Consider the following 23,185-nt stretch of genomic DNA (forward strand, 5'->3'; position numbering starts at 1 on the left):
AAGAAAACTAGGTCCAAAAGACACATTGATATGCAAGACTTTCCTTTGGGTGTCCAAGAAGAAGAGTATGATTTGATGAAGGACCTTTAGCAGAAGGGTCCTAGTCTGACATGGCCCCCCAGCTGTTGCAATTGTGCCCCAAACTCAGAAGGACATGGAGCAAGTTGGTCAGCACAAGACGACCCAGAAAAGAGAATAAGGGGGGTCAAGTTAATATAGTGCATGTGAAGGGAGAAAAGGACTATTTGCCAGTTGTGGATGCTTGGGTGAACAAACACAGAGTCCCTAAGATATATATTGATGGTAGTGCACAAGTTTGTGTAATGACCTAGCAGACCATGAAGGGTTTAAGGCTGCCCATCAAAGTTTACGGTCAGAATGGCAAATAGCGGTGTTTGGGAATTGTTGAGAAGCTGCAGGTAAATCTTTTGGGATTTGAAGCAAAATTAGATGTTCATGTGATGCCAACAAGGTCTAAGGCGGCATATCCATTGATTCTTGGAAGGCCATGGTTGATTGCCATGAGGGCAGGGCACAACTCGTGGAGAGGACATCTAATTTTGGGTTTGGACCATTTGTGCTTACAACCAGAGCAGAGCAAGAAAGAAACAAAAAGGAAGAAAGATCTATTAACCTCTGCAAAAGGCCGAAGCATTCAAAAAAGATGTGTAGCTCGCTGAAGCTTCCGCTCCCCACCCCCCCCTGCTTGCGCCGCAGCCTGCACGCCCTCCCCCCTTCCCGCCCTCGTGTCTGTTCCCCCGCTTGCCCTGTGTTTTTGCCGCCCTCGCGTATGCTCCCCCCCCCCCCCCCTCCCGCGCCTGGTCTTCTTGCGCCCCCTGCCCCAGCGCTGTAGCACCTGCTCCTCTCCTTCGCGCCAGCCTCCGCCCTCTCTTCCCCCCCCACCCCCTTTCGCGCTGCTCCCCCCCCCCCCCCCCCCCCCGCCTTTTTTTTTTCCGCCGCCGCCTTACCCCCCCTCCCCTTCTTTCTGCTTTTTTCCGTCCCATGGGTTTTTTTCTCTGCCTACTGCCTTCCCCCCTCCGCCAATTGTGCAGCTCAGTTCTTGCAGGACTCTCCGCATTCGCTCCGCCTTCGACATAGCTTCAGACACTGATGGAGGCTCCTCTCGCCCCACCTCAGAGGGACTCTTCCACAGCCCCCTCGCCCCCCCCCCCCCCCCCCCCCCCCCCCCTGAGGATAACCCCATCAGGCTCTCTCTTTCGCCAGAAGAGGAAGCGAGCCTCGCCTCAGAGGTGGAACGCCTCCAGGCACATTCCACCATCTGCCGTATAGTCGGCACTCGCCCCAGCAGAGGAGAGATCCGGGATCTTCTCCAGGCCCGCCTTCTTGCAGATGTGGGCAAGATCCTGGACGTTCAGTTACTGGGCCGTGGACACTACCAGATTGAGTTCGAGACAGCCCAAAGCGTGGCCCAGGTCCTATCTATGAGAACCCTTGACATCAGGGGCGCTCGGGCATTCTTCAGACCTTGGCAGCATGGCTTTGACCCAGCAGCGGCCGAGCAGGGAGAGCGCCTATTCCATGTTACAGTTTGCTTCCCTGGACTCCGCCGTGAGTACCTTCCGCTCCTTTCTAGGCTAGGAGCTTTGGTGGGCTCGGTGCTTTGAGACTGGCCCCACAGCAGCTTCAGTGGTGGCTAGAGCAGTTGGGCTACCTTCGGTCAGAGTTTTGGTTCCTGACATCTCCTCCCTTCCGAAGGTCATTCAGCTACCTAGGATAGGGGGGGGATGGATTGATCAGAGAGTGGAGTTTTCGGGGCTCCCGAACCAGTGTTTTATGTACAGGCAGGTCGGCCACATGGCCAAGGCCTGCCCTCGCAGGAGACCCCGACCTTCACCGCAGCAGCAGGCCCCCGATGGCCCGCCCATAGATGCGGCTCGGCAGGCAGCCTCCAAGACACCTGCTCAGCTCACAGACACCTCGGAGTGGCAGCCTGGACAGGGGCGCGGTAGAGGGAGACAGCCACAGCAGCACGCCCAGAGACCGATGTAGCAGCAGCCACAGTCTCAGCACACTGGGTTCCCGTGAGGAACAGCTTTGCTCCCCTCCAGGAGGAGACCCGAGCGCCGACTGAGGACCAGGAGATGCCAGCACCCCCTCCTTCGCCCCCACCCCCCCCTCCCCCCTCTCCCGTCCCCCCCTCCCCCCTCCCCTGTCCCCCCCTCCCGCCTCGCTTCCACCTTCGCCTCCTCCCATTCCCGCTCCGGTTTTGGCAGCGGCTCCTTCTCCACCCCCTTCCCCCCCCCCCCCTCGCCTCAGCTCCCCGGGAGGCCCTGGCAGTTCCCTGGCGCTCACCTGCAGTCCGGCGGACACTGAGCACCGACCTTGCTCGAGCACCGCAGAGGAGACTTACCATGCCGATTCGGGCTTCACGGATATCCTCTATCCGCAGTCGGCTGAGTCGTCTCGACACTAGACAGCGCTCGGAGGATTTTGATTACTCCTTCACACGGCTTTTTGGAGCGGAGGGCCCCCATGAGCCAGCACCCATCAGAGTTCATGTAGTGATACCTCCGGCCCAAGGGGAGGAGGCACTTGATTCACCGGTGGCCTTCTCATTCCCTCTCTGTGGCCCTAGCAACCGGGAGTGGACTCTGGATCTCGCTCTTAGCATTTTGAAGACTCAGGCAGTTGAGTTTTCTCACCATGTGAGCGATCTGGAGGTGACGGACGTGATAGGCCGACTATGGGAGTTGGCTCATTTTTTCTTTGATACCGGGAGTGTGGATGCCTCCGGGATTCGACATTTGGTTATTCGCATAGTGGCAGACTTAGCACGCGACCTTGGATATGTATGCATGCACGAGGTTGCTCTGTCTGAGCGGGAGGCAGTCGTCATAGGACACAGCCACCACTGGCGCCTGATCCGAGATTCTTGCAGCACACCGGGTGGGCAGATTCGTAGCCGCTTGGATGGGGACTATTCTCCATCCAAGCCGCTTGCGAAGGCCCGCCGTACGGCTGAGACAGCCTCCACCTCAGCAGGTCATCAATGAGGATCATCTCATGGAATGTACAGGGCCTTGGCAGTGCACACTATGTACATTATCGTGGTTGCTTGAGGCAGGAGCTTCAGAGATGCCTGGTTGGGGGCAGTATTGATATTCTAATGATGCAGGAGCACCATTTGGGTGAGAGCAGGATCCGGAGATACGGTTCGGTGATGCCTGGTAGATGGGACACATTTTGGTCTGCAGGGTTTGGCCCCTTGGGTGGGCAGGGAGGAGTATGTATGGTCATTGCGGATGTATGGCGGCAGGCCATTGTGGATCGCGGGATCATTGTGCCTGGTAGAGCACAGTATGTCATTCTGAGGATGCATGATGAGCTCTTTGGCGTGCTCAATGTCTATGCGCCCAACCATGCTAGTGCCAGAGCGGAGTTTTGGACCCAGGTTACGGATGCATTGCCAGAGGCCGCACATTGGTGTGTCGGGGGAGACTTCAACATGCTTGAGGACCCGGCCGATAGGGTGGGAGGCAGTCATGTTACAGTGCACGGCACGGAGCTTGCAGCTTGGGAGCGATTTTGCATGACACTGAGGATCACTGATGCATGGCAGCATGAGGCTTTCTCCCGCTCTCAGGACAGTCTTAGTTTTTCTCGGTCGGATCGCCGGCAGGGAGGGACTAATCTATCACGGATTGATCGCTTCTATGTACGCGACAGGTTAGGGGAGCGTGGGGGCTCCGTTGGCATTCTCGCTGGCACCTCTTTTTCAAACCATGCGGCAGTTATTTTAACACTTGAGGAGAGGACACGGGAGACCACCTTGCAGTTGAGGATCCCAGAGAGGGTACTTACAGATCCTAGTCTTTCTGAGGACATTGAGAGGATATGGCATGATAGCCAGAGCTCTGACCAGGATGCAGCAGGCCAGTGTGCCCAAGGACTCATCAAGCTCAGCTCTTTTTTGCACGTTGTAGCCTTGACACGGCTGGGAGAGACTCGCGAGCGGGAGCGTCGGTTGAGACGTAGCCTTGCTTCGCTCCAGCGCCTTCAGGAGCAGCAGCCTACATGTGAGTGGGTGGCGTCCCAGCTGAGCCAGGCACGCCAGGAGGTTAGAGAGGCAGAGGAGCAGAGACATGAGTTCTACTATCGTCGCTAGGCCTCTCAATGGACGTAGCTTGGTGATAGAGTGACTGGGGAGTTTTTTGAGATTACTGGACCCCGCCATGCTCGAGCAGGAGTTCGCCAGCTCAGGAGGCAGGACGGATCGGTAGCCACTGAGCCCGGGGAGATCAGAGCCATTGCCACTGAGTTCTATAGAGACTTGCTTTCAGCGGAGCCAGCCCCACTGAGGCTCAGGATGCTTGCGGACAGACTATGTGGGCCCATGTGCAGAGGAGGGTCACAGATCGTATGCGCACACAGTTCTGGGTGAGCCTCTTTCAAAGGTTGAGCTTGCTGAGGCCTTGAGGGTCCTTCCGCGCCATAGTTGCCCTGGGGAGGACGGATTGACGCCTGCCATTTTTATGCGCTATTGGGACCTTTTGGGGCCAGGCCTCCACAGGGGCTTTCAGTATGTTTTGGACACTGGCGTGATGCCACAGAGCTTTTCAGAGGGCTTGATCTTTCTTATCCCCAAGGGGGAGGGAGTATCAGATGATATTCGGCATTGGAGACCTATTACGATCCTCAATACTATCTACAAGGTCTTAGCAAAGGCCTTGAGTTTGAGGATCCAACCCTTCCTCGGGGAGTTGATTCATGCTACCCAGACAGGATTCGTCAAGGAGTGCAGTATCCTTGACAACATTTTCACCTTCTGGGAGGCGACGGCCTGAGCTAGATTTCTCGGTGAGGACCTGGTCGTGATGCTTCTCGATTTTGAGAAGGCATACTATAGAGTCGATTGGGGTTTCTTAGAGGGCACTATGCTTCGCCTGGGCTTTGAGCCAGTTTGGATTCGAGGAGTGGCGGCTCTATATTCCACAGCTCGTAGCCAAGTGCTGATGGCAAGAGGACGGGGGCCGAGTTTTGAGTTGACCAGATCAGTCCGTCAGGGGTGTCCTCTCGCCCCGTTTCTTTTTCTCTTCTTTGCTGAGGCTATGAGCATGTATCTGACGGCAGAGGAGGTTGGTTTGAGAGGACTCCAGCTCGCAGTCCGGGGGGAGGACCTGCTCGATGCTGAGTTTGCTAATGACACGGGTTTGTTTTTGCATGGCCAGGAGGCCAATCTTCAGCGGGCAGAGCAGTCGCTTCAAGTTTTTAGTGCAGCTTCGGGAGCATTGATCAATTGGCGCAAGACAGTGGCCTTTTGGATCAGTAGAGTTCCCACTCCGGCATGGAGCCCAGACCCGGGTTTTAGATGGATTCCTCCTGGCACAGCAGTGCGGTATTTGGGATGCCAGATTAGACTAGATTTGTCACCTGAGCAACAGATTGCCCCGCTTCTTTTGAGCATTCGGAAGAAGCTTTTGTATTGGAGTACAGCTCGGCTATCCTTGGCTGGGAGGGTGGTGGTGGCAAATCAGGTGCTTTTAGCGACCATGTGGCATAGTTACCACGGAACGTCGTTCCGCCTTCCTGGAACGTCGGAATGCCGTTCCGGGCGAAGGCACGTTCCCGGAACGTCCCAAAACGTTCCGAATATATATATATATATACATATAAAGTTTTGCTTGCAGAAATGTATGTTCATGTCTGGGGGGAGCAAATATTATGAAGCATATTTGGCTATCCGTATACAAAAAGTTACATTTTTTGTGTCATATGCTGACATGTCATATGACGTGGCGTTCCGCGACGTTCCCGATCCGCTCCCATTCCCACTCCCGCTCCCGTTCTAGCAGCCCACGTTCCCGGAACGTTCCCGTTCCGCGGTAACTATGCCATGTGGTACATCACGTCTTGCTGGATCTTCTCGAGCTCTTGCATCAGCCAGGTACAGAGGCTAATCGGGAACTTTCTTTGGTCTGGGCGGGATGGTCAACCAGCCCGGGCTAAGGTTGCTTGGGCAGTTATTACACTTCCGCTGGCCCAGGGGGACTTGGGCATTATAGATCCAGTTGATCAGAGTAGAGCCTTATTGGGGAAGCTTATTGTTCGGGGGTTGCTTCCAAGCGCTGAGCCTTGGAAAGAGCTGCTTTTTCAGCGGCTGCAGGCTAGGGCTCCCCGAGCAGGGGGCACTTGGGCACCAGAGATACAATGGATCTTCATAGAGATGAGAAGGACAGGCCTCAGTAGAGGATGGGAGGACAAATTTGCCTTGAGCATCCTGCGAGCTTGGGAGTTGCTGAGACCGGGGCTCTCTCAGAGACCTCCTTCTTGTGAGATGAGGAGCGGGCCAGACAGCCACTCATTTGGAGCCCAGCGGTACGCACAGAGCAGGGTCATATGCTGGGTTCTCGGCCTCGTCTAGCCTGGGGACCATTGGCGGCAGGCCCAGCACGTAGTTTTGGAGACTGGCAGGCCTTCTGCAGTCTCCCAGAGGAGATCCAGGTGGAGAGGCTGAGTCACTTCAGAGGGGGGCTGATTATGAGGGATGACATTCAGGAGGCACTCACAGCGGAGTGGTTCACGCCTCTCGAGCCAGTGGCCCCACGGTGGATGGGAGCCTTTACACAGTTGGAGATCCTGATTGCTGTCAGAGCTTGCACTGAGGATGGTAGATGCCTCTACTATGAGATCAAGGATGAGGGCAGACTTCAGAGAGTGAAGGCGAAGTCGCCTTTGGTTGCAGAGTGCATCTTTCAGAGGATACAGGTGGTGGCCGCCGCTTCCCGGAAGTGGCATATTGATCCAGACCCTGCAGATGTGGACTCTGATTGGCACATATGGGCATATGCAGCGCGCCCCTTGGCCCGGCTCCAGTGGGACCCTGGCGAGTACGAGTGGCATGATCCTTATGCATCCCCCGAGGCCACAGAGATCACCTTTTTCCAGTACACTGTTCGGTTGGGGGGAGATATTTTGACGGCGAGGAGGAAGGTCTCTCCAGCTGCATCGGAGCATTGGCGGCCATAGGGACTCTCACAAGAGTTCCTGGAGGATTTTTGGACCAGGCTCTGGGCTAGTCGATAGGCACGCAGGATCTCGACTTTCCAGTGGCTGGTCGCCCCACAGGGGCTCTGCAGTTGGCACCTGGCTTGTCTCCAGTGGTCTTCCGGTGGCCTGCGTCCGATTGCGGCCACCCTTTGGAGACACAGAGACATTGCCTATGGGACTGTCCTCACGCGCAGCAGATTTGGCTGCGGATGCTGCGCATTCTAGCATCCGGGGCGACTCGAATGAGGCGATCTTGCGCCGCCAGGCCTTTCACACCACTTGGCGCAGCGGCCCCTTCTATACCCTACACGCGGGTTCCCCCCGCTGCTGGCACTACAGGCCACCTGTGTGGCTTTTCCCCCCCTCCTATTGTATGATATAGCCCCTCAGTTCTTTGTACTCATATTTGTACTTTTTTGCACCTAGGGAGAGTCTCCCTAGCTGCCTTGCTTGGATCTCTGCTCTGTTTTCTTATGAGCAGGAGAGGGTCTTTTGTAGCCCTACGGGCGTTTTTTATATAACTAATGAAAGGATCTTTTCTCGAAAAAAAAAAAATTGGGCTTGGACCAGCCATTGAGAAGATAGGTCAGATATGACATGGGCAAAGAAAAGGAGTTAATTCCAAAGAGTAGTACATCAAAAGAAGAAAAGAGACCAGCTCTACAGAAGACTCTGAAACAGAGGAGGTCAGTTCAAAGGATGATGGAGAAGAAGTCCAGTTGCTGGAGCCTGATTCTGACCTTTAGTGTATGTCAGTACAATTATGTACAGAGGAAGGGGAAAAGTTGAAGTCTGAAGATGAAGTACAGTCAAGTGGGGAGGAAGTCTTACAAAAAATGCTAGCTAAGGATCTAACTGAGGTTGAGAGAAAGGAATATACAAATATGCTGCAGCAGTTTCCAGACCTGTTTATCTCCTCTTATACATAGGTTAGGGGAGTGTCTGCAGTGCAGCATGAGATCCAGCTTAAGCCAGAGGCTAATCCATGTGTACAGAGGTTGAGAATTGTACAGCAGCAGGTGTTGAGAGAAGAAGTGGATAAATTGTTGAAAGCAGGGTTCAAAAATCCAATTCATAATTCTTACTAGGCTTCTCAAGTAGTGATTACCCCAAAGAAGAATGGAAAATGGAGAGTCTGTGTTGATTTTAAACCTCTAAAAGAGATTTTTGTATATACAGTGGTAGATGGATTTACTATGAGAAGCTGAGATTGGGCTTGAAGAGACTGGATGATCTAGGTGGACAGCTCAACCCTGATAAATGTCATTTGGCTCAAGCCAAAGTGTGTCTGCTTGGTCATGTGGTTTAAGAGAATGGGATTGAAGCAGACCCTGAAAGAGTGAAAGCTTTGCTCTTATTGGAAGCCCCTCAGAATGTAAAGCGATTGGCCAAATTTATCTTTCTTTTGTCTCAAGCATTATATCCACTACAGCAGGCAACTCAAAAGGATCCTTTCAGTTAGTAGGACAAGGAGGAAGAGGCCTTTATGCAGGTGAAGGATATCTTGAGTACGTTGCGAATAGTCATGCCTCCTGACTCGAGCAAGGAATTTTTTGTAAACCCTAGTGTTGGTGAGGATGTTGTGGGAGCAGTACTGTTGCAGCAGGGGAAAGAACACTCTTATACGAGGCCTGTATATTTTGTCAACAGAATAAAGACTCAAGGATAGAGGGCTTATTCTGAGGCAGAATAGGTGATGGCGGCTATAGTGTTTGCTCTGAGAAAGCTTAGATCCTACTTACTCCCAAATCCCTTCACTATTCTTTGCTTCCTCATTTGATCCAATCAGACACTAAATGAGACTAAAAAGTACAATAAACTGATTGTCTTACAGTTATAAGAACAGAATTGTAAGACTCCGAGATGATACTGAGTAGAAAATACTGGAAAATGTATATCAAGTAGATCCATGTATGCTGATTAGTTGAAGTGTTGCCCTCTCCTTAGATCAACTATCTCCGCCATGGGGTTGTCTAGAATGCAGAGGTCGTAGAAGCAAGGTAGGCGCCTCCGATGCCGAGCAATAATGGCTCTGATCTGGCGATGGTGAGGATGCCGTGGTCGGGATCCTAGTGGGCATGGCCGACGAGCACGACATAAGATGACTGCTCTATCAGTGGTGACTCCCTGGGAGCGTGGTCGGTGCCCTGATGGCCCAATGAAGGAGGTATCAGGAGGTGTGTGGGCTGGGTTGCTGCTGCTGGTGCTGAAGAAATCTGTCAGGGTCCTTTGTCTAGGTACATCATGGCTCGGTCTCCTGTCTGCCAAGAGGGTCTCTCTGTGTCTCCTGTGCTCAAGTAGGAACAATCCCAGGCATCTCTGATCCTCAAACTCCATGACCCTGCGTAACGGCCCAAAACCCTCTCGGAAGAGGCAGTGATATCTCCCTCGGATCTCATAATAGACTGTACATCGGCAAATGTAGTGCTCCTCTGTCTCTGCCTCCTAGTAGCATAGCTGACAAATGCAGTCATCCAAGATCTAATACACATATCGCCCTGTCTCAATCCGCAGTTGGTGTGATGAGGTCCGGATCTGTCCAATGGCACAACGTATCCCATGTGATAGGTCTACATCCATGTACGCCAAGCGGGTGATAAAATCATCCGGTGAGAGGTGTAGAAAATGGCTCTTCTAATGAGCCATTTTCGTGCCTAAGGGCTCAAGGGGACTCGTCCATGTCCTCTTTGTGTCCACTCTAATGATATCCATCCTGATCACACGGTTTTGCTCTGAGTGGGTGAGATCCAAAAATGGACAATCCAGACTGTGCTGAAAGGGTGGTAGTGCCTCTATCCGCAAGCATGTAGGTCAAACCATGATCTCATCTATCATACCAGCAATGAGTATCTCCATCCTCTGCCAACTGTATGGATGAGGTCAATGCCAATGGGGAGTACCTTTGCGGAGGGAGCTACCCATAGCCGTTGTAAAAAGGTAACTGCCTGGAATAGGACCTCGGTCAGTACTGGTGCGGCACCCCGCTCAGCCCTGTTAAATTCGCAGCAATGTGATGAGCTATGGTGGGTCAAATGCTAGAATCAACATCATTAACAAAGAGATTAGACGATGATTAAGACGTGATTAGTGAGTAATTAACTGATAGCTTAATGTAGACATGGATAATCAAAAACCAGCAAATTCTCATTAGGCCAATGCCTCAATTTATAGAGTTTACATCCAAGCATCTAATCCCACTGATCTCTCCTTGATTCACTCCACCTCTTTTGCTTGATTCTCTCCACCTCTTCCCAGAATATCTCCACACATCCTAAATCTTCTCATGCTACCCTTTATTCTCTCCCAGTAGATACGTCTCACCTTTTCACAGCTTCTCACTCATTTACAGATTCTCTTTTACAGCCTCTTGCTAAGGGCTTGTTCCCGCACACACCCTGTTCACTTATATATTCCAACACCTCTCCTCAAGTGAATACTTCTAGCACACCTGGACCCTATACCAAGTTTCCCTCTTACTTGGTAGTCCGCGACCAGTGCCTCAAGTCCCTAAACTCATAGTCCTTGACACTCTCTCTCTCTATATGTGTCCAAGGCTACTACAAGTGCCCGTGACCTTGACTAAAGTGCTCACACATACATCTACCACATGGCCTACATTATCGGTGGCTCAAAGGTGGTTTTACTCTGTTAGGGCAGGTGTTATTGGGTTGTGGGGTTTCTCTCTCTCTCTCTCTCTCTCTCTCTCTCTCTCTCTCTCTCTCTCTCTCTCAGAAAAGATGATCTGACTCCACTTCCTTAGAAGCCTCCATGAAGTTTGCTGATGTCGTTCCTTCTCCACTGGGTTTGCTGTAGCAGTCTCTTGCCATGTGTCTTGGCTTTCCACAGTTGTGGCAAGTGAAGGTCCTTCCTCCTACTCTGCCACTTCCTCGTCCTCGAGAGAATCCTCCTCGGGTGAAGAATGCTTTTTCTTCTCCAGCTGTTGAGTCCAGCCATTTCTTCTCTTTGACCTTGGTCTCTTGCTCTAGTAGAGCTCCTTCTATCTCGTACAGCTTCAATTCAGGTACATTCTTTAATGTTGCTACAATGTTTTCATATTCACCTTTGTCCACACTCTTCAGAAGCACTACTAGTGCCTCATCATCTTCTACCTTCTTGCCAATGGCTGCCAGTTGTTGCTTAATGCTTTTATATTTGTTCAAGTGTGTGATTAAAGGTTCACTTTCCTTCATATCCAGTTTATAGAATTGCATTAACAGATTTATCTTTGAATTTTTTGCTTGAGTGCCAAATAATTTATTGAGTTCATCCTATGCATCTTTTGCCCATTGTATCCCTGTAATGTGATGAATGATTTCATCATTTAAAGTGAGTGCGATAAGTCCTAATGCTTTCTCATTCCTGCTCTTCCACTCATTTTCCCCACTCACCTCTGGGCATTCATCTCTTCTCTCAACTAGTCCCCACAGATTTTTCCTCATGAGCAAATACATAGTTTTTGTTTGCCATGTATAAAACTGCTCCCCATTAAATTTGGCTATCTCTTGTGCCGTGCTCATGAGTGATGATATGAAGGGGGTCTTACCTCTTGATCCAATTTCAAGATTCAAGGACAGTGTCTACCCTTTTACAACTCAATCTGGTGTTTAGGTGATGATTACAACAAATTTATCAACATAAATTCACCAGAAATTACATAAAACCAAGGGTAACAAATCTGTACTGAATGGTTGGAGTATCAAACCATCTCTGAATTGCAATCTGAAGTTATAGGGATCTGTATCAGATACCCAATGGTTAATTTGAACCCTCAATTGCACCAAAATACAGTTATTAGTACTATTTAATCACTGAGTAGTAAAATAATCCTCTGTTTTGTGTGCAAAAAACAGAGTATGCGGAGAGTCGAGATCTGGGCCTTAGAGTTCAAATGAGCTCAACTCCTTTCAAAGCCATCAATAGCAATTAGTCTAGTAGAGGATTAAGCCAAGAAACACAAGATTTGACCAAACATTGAATGCTTAATCTCTGTTTTACCAAAGTCACCTGCAGATTTGATGCAGAGCTTAGATCTCACTGTAGACTTGATGAAATCAAAAACTGTCTTCACCAGCTTGTAGAGCACCCTTAAAAATCCCTAGGGCCAAGAGGAATTAGACCCATTGTATCTATGGAAGATAAGATCTCAATTTTGCTTCAGAAAAAAGGCGCCTGAGAAATCGCGAAAATTTGCAGCTCCAGAAGGCGGTTTAGCGATTCGCATTCATGGGCTGGAGCATAGGAATTGAAGCTATGTGGGGCTAGAGTCTTGAAGCCTATTGTTAGCCTAGAGGGAGATCAAGCCCCTCCACCAGCTGTGGGTAGTACAGAAGGCTTGTTGAAAAATGACTAAAAAGTTGATTATCTACTAATTCTAATTAACTAGATAATTAGCAAGATAATAGGCTCATAAATTTGATGGATTCTAAGCTAGGCTCTGATACCATGTTAAATTTGCAACACTGTGATAAGCTATGGTGGGTCAAATGCTAGAATCAACATCATTAACAAAGAGATTGGACGATGATTAAGATGTGATTAGTGAGCAATTAACTGATAGCTTAATGTAGGCATGGATAATCAAAAACCAGCAAATTCTCATTAGGCCAATGCCTCAATTTATAGAGTTTACATCCAAGCATCTAATCCCACTGATCTCTCCTTGATTCACTCCACCTCTTTTGCTTGATTCTCTCCACCTCTTCCCAGAATATCTCCACACATCCTAAATCTTCTTATGCTACCCTTTATTCTTCTCTCCCAGTAGATACTTCTCACCTTTTCACAACTTCTCACTCATTTACAGATTCTCTTTTACAGCCTCTTGCTAAGGGCTTGTTCCCGCACACACCCTATTCACTTGTATATTTCAACAAGCCCGAACAATCTCATGTGGTACTGATGATTTGCTCCGAATCATGCGGGCAATCATTATAATCAGTGGTCTCTCCATTTGCCTCCATCCCTCATCCATCCCTCTCTAAGATCTGTGATGTATGCTAGGGCTCCAAATTGGAGCTCCGTGCAGGAGGGTCGGTGTGACAAGCGTATCAAATAGCCACAATTTGGTGCGCGGCTCCTAAAACTGTATGTGTGCAATCATTATAATCAGTGGTCTCTCCATTTGCCTCCATCCCTCATCCATCCCTCTTTGAGATGTGTGATGTATGCTAGGCCCCCAAATTGGAGCTCCGTACAGGAGGGTCGGTGTGACAAGCGTATCAAATAGCCACAATTTGATGCGCGGCTCCTGAAACTGTATGTGTCAACACTGCCTCTCAAGTGCCCCCAAGGCTGCATGCCCTCGAGCTAATCTAGTTACTGCTGCCTCCTTCAAGGAGAAACGCAGTCCTATGAAAGTAACTCCAAGTAGACATATGACCTGACGTACTCAACCGGCTCTCCTCGGAAAGTGAACTGAGGCTCTGATCTCATCACCCATGCCTGTGTGGTGTTAAACACCATAACCTTGGTTTTCCCAAGGTTCACTGTCAAATCTCTATCCGCACAGAAAGCCTGTAATGCATCCAGGTGTCTCTGTAATCCCTCCGGAGAGTCTGAGATTATATAACAAGATGGGTATCAACACCCCTGCCAGGCATGCCCCTGGGCCTCCCAATCTGTCTACATAATCGGAGACCACATCAATGTACAGTCCAAAGAGGATGGGCGATCCACTATACAAGTGAATTGAAACTCTTGCAGCTCATCCAACCATTTAGACAGTCTCTTGGATGGAAGATCACATTGAATGAAATGGGGAAGATCACATTGAATGAAATGGGGAAGTAAAGAGAAATGGGTCAATATAGTGAAAGGTTTTGGAAGTAAGTAAGACCTGAATTTTCACAAGGCAAACACCACACCCACCATCACTAACTCTGCTTCAGAATAAGTCCTTTCCCCGGCTGTCTTTGTTCTGCTAGCAAAATATAATGGCCTCATATAGGAATGCTCCCTTCCTTGCTGTAAAAGTACTGCACCTATGGCATCTTCTCCCACGCTAGGATTTACAAAAAACTCCTTACTCCAGTCTGGGGGCATAACAACTAGCAAAGTGCTCAGAATTTCCTTAACCTGCAGAAAAGCTTCCTCTTCCTTGTATTGCCACACAAAGGGATCTCTTTGGGATGCTTGTTGCAATGGGTATAAAGCCTAAGACAAAAGATAGATGAATCTACCCAGATATCTCACCTTATGTGTGAATCTCATCAATTGCTTCACATTCTGAGGTGACTCCAATAAGAACAAAGCTTCTACCTTTGCAGGATCTGCCTCAATTCCATTCTCAGAAACCACATTTCCAAGCAAAGTGACCTTGGCCTAAGCCAAATGACACTTTTCAGGGTTCAACTGTCCACCCAATTCATCCAGCCTCTTCCATGCCATCCTCAACTTCTCACAATGGACCAATCTGCCACTATAGATACAAAAATCATCAATGAATACTCTTACGAAGGACCCCAAATAGGGCTCAAAACACCAGGTTCATAAATCTTTGGAAAGTAACAGGTGCATTGGTAAGCCCAAAAGGCATCACCTATATGCGAAACACCCCCATGGGGTTATAAAAGTAGTTTTCTTTTGATCTTCTAGGGCAACTGAAATTTGGAAATAATCTGAATATCCATCACAGACACTATACCTCTCATGCCCAGCTACACTGTCCAAGATTTCATCTTGAAAAGACCGTGGATAGTGGTCTCTCTTGGTCACAGCATTTAAACGCTTGAATCTACACAGACTCTCCACTTTCCATTCTTCTTGGGAGTAATCACAACTAGAGAAGCCCACTCATAATTGTTAACTGGGAAAATGAACCCTGCTTTCAACAACTTATTCACCTCTTCTCTCAATACTTGCTGCTCCACAACTCCCACTCTTCTCAAACTTTGCACAACTAGTTTAGCTACATGCTTCAATTGTATCTCATACGGAACAGTTGACACCCCCCTCACTTGAGTATAAGAAGAAATAAACAAATCTGGAAACTGCTCCAACATTGTTAGGTACTCTTTCTTCTCAACTACTGCTAAATCCTTGCCAAGCATTTTCTATAAAACTTCCTCCTTCTCTGACTGCTCTTCAACCTCAGCTTCCACCTTCTCCCCCTCCTCTGTACACAGCTATAAAGACACGCACATGAGATCAGTATCTGGTTCCAACAATTGAACTTCCCCCTCATCATCCTCTGACCTATCCTCTTCTGTTTCAGAGTCCACTGTGGAACTGGTTTCTTCATTCCCATCCTCATCCTCTGAAGTACTCTTTGGGATCAATTCTCTTCCCTCGGCCATGTCATACCTAACTTTCTTCCTGGCAGGTTGATCCAGACCCAAAATAAGGTGCCCTCTCCACCAATCTTGTCCTTCTCTCATTGTTATCAACCATGGTCTCTCCAAAATCAATGGATAAGCTTCTGTCCTTGATGGCATGACATGAACATCCAACTCAGCCTCTTGTCCGAGAATAGTCACCTGCAACCTCGTCACCACTCCCAGACATCTAACCTTTGCATTATTTGCCATCCTAACTTTAAACTCAGAAGGGGCACTCAGCTTAAGCCTTAAGGCCTCCATAGTCTGCTGAGTCATTACACAAACCTGGGCACCTCCATCAATGTACACTTTAGGAACTTTAAACTTGTTTATCCACGAATCCATGACAAGCAGATAATCCTTGTCTCCTTTAACCTGTACTATATTCAGCTGTCCTCCTTTCTTCTCTTTCTTGGAAACCCTTGTGCTGACTAGTTTACTCCATGTTCTTCTGAGTTTAGGGCACATCTGCAACAACTGGGGCCAAGATAGAGTGGGTCCTTTTTGCTGGAGATCCCTCTTCAAATCATAGTCTTCCTCCTGAGCCCCTAAAGGAAAATCTTGCATCCAAATCCTCCTCCTGGATATGCTCTTCCTTTTACCCTCTTTGAATTGGTCTTCTACTTGCTTTCCCTTCTTCCTTCTAGATGGTCTTGCTTCATCTTCACCTTTTGCATCCCTCGTTCCTTTGTTAGGTAACATATCAGCTTCCTCATCCATACCAATCACATTAACCTCACCTGGCCTAGGCCCATTTGCTGGTTGTGGCTGAACCTGAGGTCCCGGCGGGTTTGGGATCTCCTCTTCCCTTCTAACATCCGGCCTTTCCTCCCTTCTAGGTGCCAGAGGATATACATCTCCTCTCATTCTCCTGGGGTAGGGACACTGAGGGGAGATATGACCCCTTTATTGGATATGCCCCATCACATGCACACATAAACATCATTTTGGTAGAGTTCAAACTCAAAGGTTATTGGCCCTCTTTTACTATTGTAATAGGCTCATAGATCAACCATAAAAGGTACGCCTACATTTGAGATATTCTTGGAGGAAAAGAGGTGGAGATAATCAAGGAGTTAATGGAGGAGAGTATTATGGAAAAGATTAGTACCTAATCATCATTAGCTCCAAGCTAATATCTCTACCTATTTAAAGAGGCATCGAATCAATGCAATTTATGGTCCCTATTTTCAATTATTTGCAATGTTATTATGTTTTCTTTTAATGCTAATTATTATTATCAACCCCCTTAATCAAGATTTGGTATCAAAGCCTCTTCAACTGGAGCAGCCTGCTAATTCTTTCATCAGCCTGCGCATTCTCTCATCATTTCCTTCTTTGCTCTCATGGCGATGGTGGGACCGGTTGGTGTGATTTGCTGCTTCCAACACTTGTGTTGAGCCACGCGGCCAGTTTTGTTCTTTTCTATGGTGCTACCCGACCACTCATGAGCTGAGCCACGCAACCAGTTTTGTTTGTTTTCTGTGGCGCTACCCAACTACAGCCACGTGGCCAGCACGCTTTCTACTTTGCATTAAGCCTTTAATTAAGGCTTTGTGTAAAGCCTTAGTAATAAGGCCTATTTCTATTTAAAAAAATCACACAGTTTCTCATCTGCTCAACATGGCCGCGCCTTGGTGATCTCACCTCCTTCAGCTCCGCCTAGCTCAGCCAGGTCTGCAAAGAACAAAATTCAAGGTGATTTACATTGAAGGGCAATTCTTTTAATACTCTTTGAATTACTGATGATATGACTAGCCCATGTTAGAATTTAGAAAATTCTAAAGAAGTCATACAAATTTCACCTGACTGAGAAGCTTCTGTAAATCAGGCTAAGTGACAACAAATCAAAATTTATAAACGAAAGCTTAAGCCTAGGAAAAGAGTGGTTTTCCAAGAAAGACAACTTTGGATTAAAAAATCAAAATCAAGGCTCGATGGAAAACCATGGTATTTTGCCTATGCCATATATATTGGTTTAAGTGATTTCCTTGCAACAAATATGCATTTGTATGGAACTGGAGTAGATATCTTTTTTATTTTAAAAAAAAACTCAGTTTCCTTGTACAAGGCACTAGACACGCTTGAAGAGAGTCTCTCAAGTAAGACCTTGCCATCATGTCTAAAACCTCAGAGTTAGATGGGGGGAATTTTCATACTTGGCAGTACAATGTTTTTATAGGCATTAAAGCCTTTGATCTTTTGACATAACCACATACTAGGGTGGTGACACGCGGCTATGCTAATGACATCATTGCTTATTTCTTTCACATAATATTCATCACAAGAGGCCATTCACACGCCTAAGCAAACCAACACACTCTAAGAGGTGGTTCGCACATACGAGGCTCCGAATACCCAATAGTGTTCTCTTGTCCTACCTGCTCTCCCGAAGATTGTTTCTACCATGTTTGGGTGGAACAATAGAGAGAAGATGGAAGGAAACACGGGCACTTGAGAGGGTAGTGTGAGTAGGCAACTCCTTGGAGATCTTCATCAACATCCATATCGTTTGCATTACCGATTCCATCTGCATTGGTATGGAAATCTGGTTAGAAATGCCCCTGATGCTATGTACTTGATTCTCCCAAGATCAATACACATTATTTGAGGTTTCAGCTCATTGTGCGTCTCTTGTAAATTTAGCAAAGTACATTTTGTATTGTGCTTGTTGTTTATTGATTCGCATTGTGTTCAACCAAACATTCAACACAAACTAGTGGAATTACAGTTCCCATATACAAGAACCCACGCATTAGCGGTTGTTCACACACACTAGAACCGCTTTATTTAAACCTAGAATACTAAACAACCACCTAGCACCTGTTTATTCCCACGTTCATCACTATTAATATTTAACATTCCCCCCATAGTGATAATGTGGCTAGAAAGCCCACTCATCCTGGGCTATGTTTGTTGCTAGCGCTTCTTGTTGGAGGTAGAGGTAGAAGAGTTTCCTGAATCTTCATCAACTTTCAACTTGGCAAGTCTCTTCCAACACTCTTTGATGTAGTGCCTTGGCTTGTGGCATTAATGACACAATCCTTTCTTTTTCTTGGTGTCGCCCTATGACGAGTCCACTTTGCCTTTGTCCCTAAAGAAGAATGCTTGATCTCCTCTGCTTGCATCATCCTAGATCTGTTCTTCCTAGTTGTCTACTCCTCAACTTTCAAGGAGAAGCAATCCAACCAACTCCTCAAAGGATATAGGATTGCCTGCTCCTCTCATAGAGAGATTCAAAAAAGAAGTGTGAAAATTATGAATGGTCATGACCAATTTCTTATTATCAACTACCTCATCTATATTCACCAGTTGTTCTTTTGGGTCTGTTACCTTAGAAAGGTGATCTGCGACGATGAAATCACCCTCATTCATGGTCAGGTTGTCTAGCTCCCAATCACGTACATGACTCGCACTTCATTACGGGACTGGAACATGGTCATAATGGATCGCTTGACCGAAAAAGCGATCATGGCCATTGCTTGGGCATCACGAGCATCCCACCCTCTTTGATCTTCATTGAGTGGAGGCAACTTTGGTGGAGAACCTGCCACCACTTAAGTTGTAGTTTGGGTCCCTCTTGTTGTTGTTGTTGATGTGGCTGAAGAGGTAGTGGTTGCTAGTGTTGTGAGACGAGGCTCTCGCCCTATAAAATTCTTCCACAGCCCCTTTGATGTGGAAGAATTTCCACTAGCTCCGCCACAATTGGTGGCACAAGGGTTCTAGGGCACCTGCATGGGCGGCTCGCCGGGCGGCGGAAACTGGAAGAGGCTCACATGGTGGCAGGGGCTTTGATACCAGATGTTGGAGATTAGGATTAAACACAAGGTTTACAAGAGTTATTAGCAAGAGGGCATTAGATGAACTGAAATGATTAGGCATACTCATAACATTATAATGATGGCCTTTACAAGGTGTGTATATGCTGCCACCACATATACCACATTTCAAATCTATGATGCCAAGTGTCCTCTTAAGAGGATCTTATGTAAGCAATGATGTATGTAGGTGACACCCTTAGACCCTTAACCCTCCCAAAAACGATGCCGTCTCTATAAGCTTCCCCAATCTGTCATGGTACACCCTCGCATGGGTATCATTCATTTTTTGAAGCTTCAAGCTTACTTTTTCGTAGACCTAAACCATGGAAATAAAATAAAGCTTGAAGTTTATCTGATTAAAAACAAAGGACACCAAGTCTTTGATGGCCTTTTTCTATTCAGCAAATTTTTAAAAAAGATTGTAAAAGGCTGAGATTGGGCTAGAGCTATCCCAAATAGTGTTGGTGTCAAAAGTAAATTGTAAACCTTCATAACAAAGGACCTGAAGTCACATTGAAAGGAATTATAAAACTACTGAACGGAAATAAGAAAAAATTCCAATCTATATGATGGCAAAAGAATTGTACCTCAAGTAATTGCTCGCATTCTAGTCCACCAATAGATTTATAAACCTGAAATCTCAAAGGAAGAAGTAGATTAAATATCAACAAAATTTACCAAGCAAATAAGGGCCAAAAAAACATATGAGAATATTTACAGCAACCACCTTTGTAGATGCCTGTGTTGTGAAAACAGCTGTGCAGCATGAGCCAACTTTCACTTTAATGTAAACAGAATCACCCTGCCCAATTTATATACTTTCAAAACTTGGCATGTTGAGTACTAATCACACAATAATTAAGCTTATCTAGATTGATAGTGTACCGAAACAAAGCCTCCACCATAAGACAATGCATAAATCCAAACCACGTCTACGGATGGAGCAATCTGCCAATCATCCAATATCAAAACCATACACTATTAAGTTTTTACTACATCTGTTACACCAAAGAACAGCTAGAAATTGTAAGGTGCAAGTTGCCAACCATATACCTTATTGGGCACAAGAAATCTGAGAGGATATTTTGAAAATAATCGTGTAGTGACAGATTTTCCTGCCACATGTTCAACTTCTATGCATCCGGTAAGTTCCTTGTTTGCAAAAAGAGAGCGATCGTCCATCATTGACTCTGCAATCATAAAAATACACAAATGATACTTTGCATAAAATGTGACATTGATTTCGATGCAGACCATTAGTTGGTCCCTATAAAAAAAACCTGCCTTTAAGACACTAGTATGGCATACTTCGCAAAAAAATTGTTTTGTTTCATTCCCTGAAAAGATTATTTACTCACAAGGTGGCATGAATGACCATCACAAAGCTTGGAAGCACTACAAAGACAAAGGGAAAGCGCTTGGGCAATAGACAATGGCCCCTTCATCAAGATAAAAGCATGTTGTAGACCTCTTTTTATACAGCTTGTGAAAGCCAACACAATGGCATGTCTACATCTTCCATATACAAAGGTGCAATACATGGTGGGTTCATAACCCCTAGGTTAAAGATCCAAAACCTTGCTCTTATACACACTTACCCTTAAGAAGATTGTATTATTCACACACAAAAATTTAATAAACAACCTACTGCTAAAAACCAATCATGCCATTCACATCCAGATGTAAGTACGCTCCATAATTGCAAATTTCCACACATACATGCAGTGCTATAACGGCTCAAAAGGGTATATAGAATACAAACCATTTCCTACAATGATTATATACCTTTGATTGGGAACTATCAAGCCTAGAGTTAAACCTCAAGGAATCTGCCTTTAACTGTTTCTTCTTTTTCCTTTATGCCCGGTTATGTTAACATTTTCAGGCACATGGCTGCAATCTCAGCTCTTTCTCCTTACTACTAACTAGAGTCAAGAAGAATGATCTTGACCATAGAATTCCCCCTAGCAGGAAGTGGCAGGCCCATTTTGGTGGAGAGGAAATTATATCCCCCTTGCGCGACCTACATTGATGCATGGACTCTTCCCCCTATGGATATAAAAGTGGTATCTCTCAGACTTTTTTTCCTTAAGTAGATCCATTTGTAGTCACAATATTGGATGTTTTTTTTACATGTCCGCCCAAAGGCATCTAGAACTTGTGGTTGTGGCCACAACAAAAATGGGTGGCTAGCAGGGGGACCTCCCTCGTTTGAGTTCCAAACCCAAGGTAGACAATCTACGAGTGTGTGTTCACTCTTGGTTGAACAAGTGGGGCAACGCACTTTGCATCCATCTGTTACTTGATAACTGGAAGATCCTGTGGGTAGGTCGTCTCCTTAAGGGGAAAACCTTGACCTAGTGAAAGGGACCTCTGGCAGAACCCCATTACTTGGACAGATTTTAAGAGTCTCTTTCGGGCTGGATTTGTTCAAGACGCAGATAAGTTTGGTGTTCTCAGCAAACTCTTGACTTAGAGATGCATAATGTGTCTTTCCACACTTGCGTGCAAAAACTCCATGATGAAACCACACATGTGGATTCTTTTTTTTCTTTTTTTTCCAGAAAGAGACTTCTATTAAGTATGAGAAAAACATACAACAATCACAGCTATAAGCCGGAAAAGAATAGAATCACCCCAATATGTAAGGTGATTTCAACCACTGAGGAGCATCATGATGCCATGTAAGACCTGTGGTCCTCAAGGAAAAGGAGATGCCATGGTCCCATTCCCGCATAAATGTCACACGCTTCGCCTGCGCAAAATGAGAGGGCCCCTGAATGCGAGCCCAAGTAGCCATAAGAGTATGGATGATATCACCCCATATAGTACTAATGCACTGAGACCCAAAAATCTGGACACCCTCAGTAGCCTCCGTGCATCTAGCTCTCCACATCTGCCATGCTGTAATACTAGCAATAATCTCCCAACTGGTGTCAATCCTCTGTCTAGGGAGTGTATAACCAGAGTGAGAAACATCCTGCAATAAACCATGTTGGGCAATTCCTCTACGAATGAAAATAGCAGAATCTGTACCACTACCCTCATAAAAAAGCTGCGGACTGGACTGGGAGAGCCAAGCAAATGCCCTCCAAGTCACATGCATGGCTCGGCTACTCAATTTGCCCATAAGTTAGGCTACAGCCCCAAATCTGCTATGCAATGCTGCATCCCCATAAACAATGTTGTACGGTCTCAAAATCCGCCGCACACCTAGGACAGGAAGGTGCTACACTGAAAACTGATCTCCACTGATTGGTGGGGAGACCACCATGCAAGAATAACCAAAAGAAATGAGAGATCTGGCTCCTTCTGTATGAGTGCCAAAGTCTATGCCAATATCTGCGCTGTATCACCGGAGAAATATCATAAATGAGGCCTGAGAGTAGGGATCCTATGCATCTGTCGAGTGAGGAGAAGCCTAGCATTCTGGACAGTGAAACTGAAAAAAGGAAGGCTTTTCAAAGGATCAAAGGCATCAATCCACTCCTACTCTCTTGGATCCCACTGAAGATATCTGATAGGACTTCCACCATATAACCACAAACAAAGTGCCATGAGAAGGGTCAATGAACCAGTGCTTCCCCGAGCGACCAACAATCCTCACTGAACTAAGCCTAGTATCTGGGATGATCTCCCCCATACTACATCTCCTCAATCTCGCACCAGGCATGATAGAGTAAATGAGGCAATCTGTATCCTCCTGGCCCGGGAGAGCAATGACTTGCAGAGGTATGCCTATCCTCGAAAAAACTCCCAGCCAACTCGGATGATAGTCTCCGTGAAAGGTCCCAAAGGCCACTCATGCGGAATAGCTCCATCAATCTGATCAATACGAATGCGAGAGCCCCTAAGATGCTGAATGGATGCAGCTCTCCAATCCTCCGGAAGACTCTTAAAGGTCTTCCAAGCAAGAACTGTGTATGCACATCTCTCCCATCCTGACCACCACTGCATATAACGAGATGCACCAAGTGACCGACCAGCCTCATCCCTAATGAACTCGTTCCACATAATAGGTTGTCGGTCAGCCTCGTCCAA

General features: G+C 47.0%; 1 protein-coding gene across 4 annotated transcripts in view; it reads right to left on the reverse strand.

Moving 5' to 3' along the window:
- Positions 1–23,185, reverse strand: part of URED (urease accessory protein D) — a 61,254-nt gene that overhangs the window by 17,610 nt on the left and 20,459 nt on the right. For all 4 annotated transcript variants that reach the window (XM_086809815.1, XM_086809813.1, XM_086809812.1 and 1 more), the window contains exons 2-5: positions 20,198–20,334; positions 20,030–20,092; positions 19,872–19,946; positions 19,732–19,776 (exon numbers count right to left, since the gene is read on the reverse strand). In XM_086809815.1, the coding sequence (XP_086665941.1) occupies positions 19,732–19,776; positions 19,872–19,946; positions 20,030–20,092; positions 20,198–20,329 (315 nt within the window). In that variant the 5' untranslated portion in view covers positions 20,330–20,334. The remainder of the gene's footprint in view (positions 1–19,731; positions 19,777–19,871; positions 19,947–20,029; positions 20,093–20,197; positions 20,335–23,185) is intronic.

This window comes from Cibotium barometz, chromosome 15 (assembly GCF_041138505.1).
Source record: "Cibotium barometz isolate CiBa-2024 chromosome 15, ASM4113850v1, whole genome shotgun sequence".
NCBI lineage: Eukaryota > Viridiplantae > Streptophyta > Polypodiopsida > Cyatheales > Cibotiaceae > Cibotium > Cibotium barometz.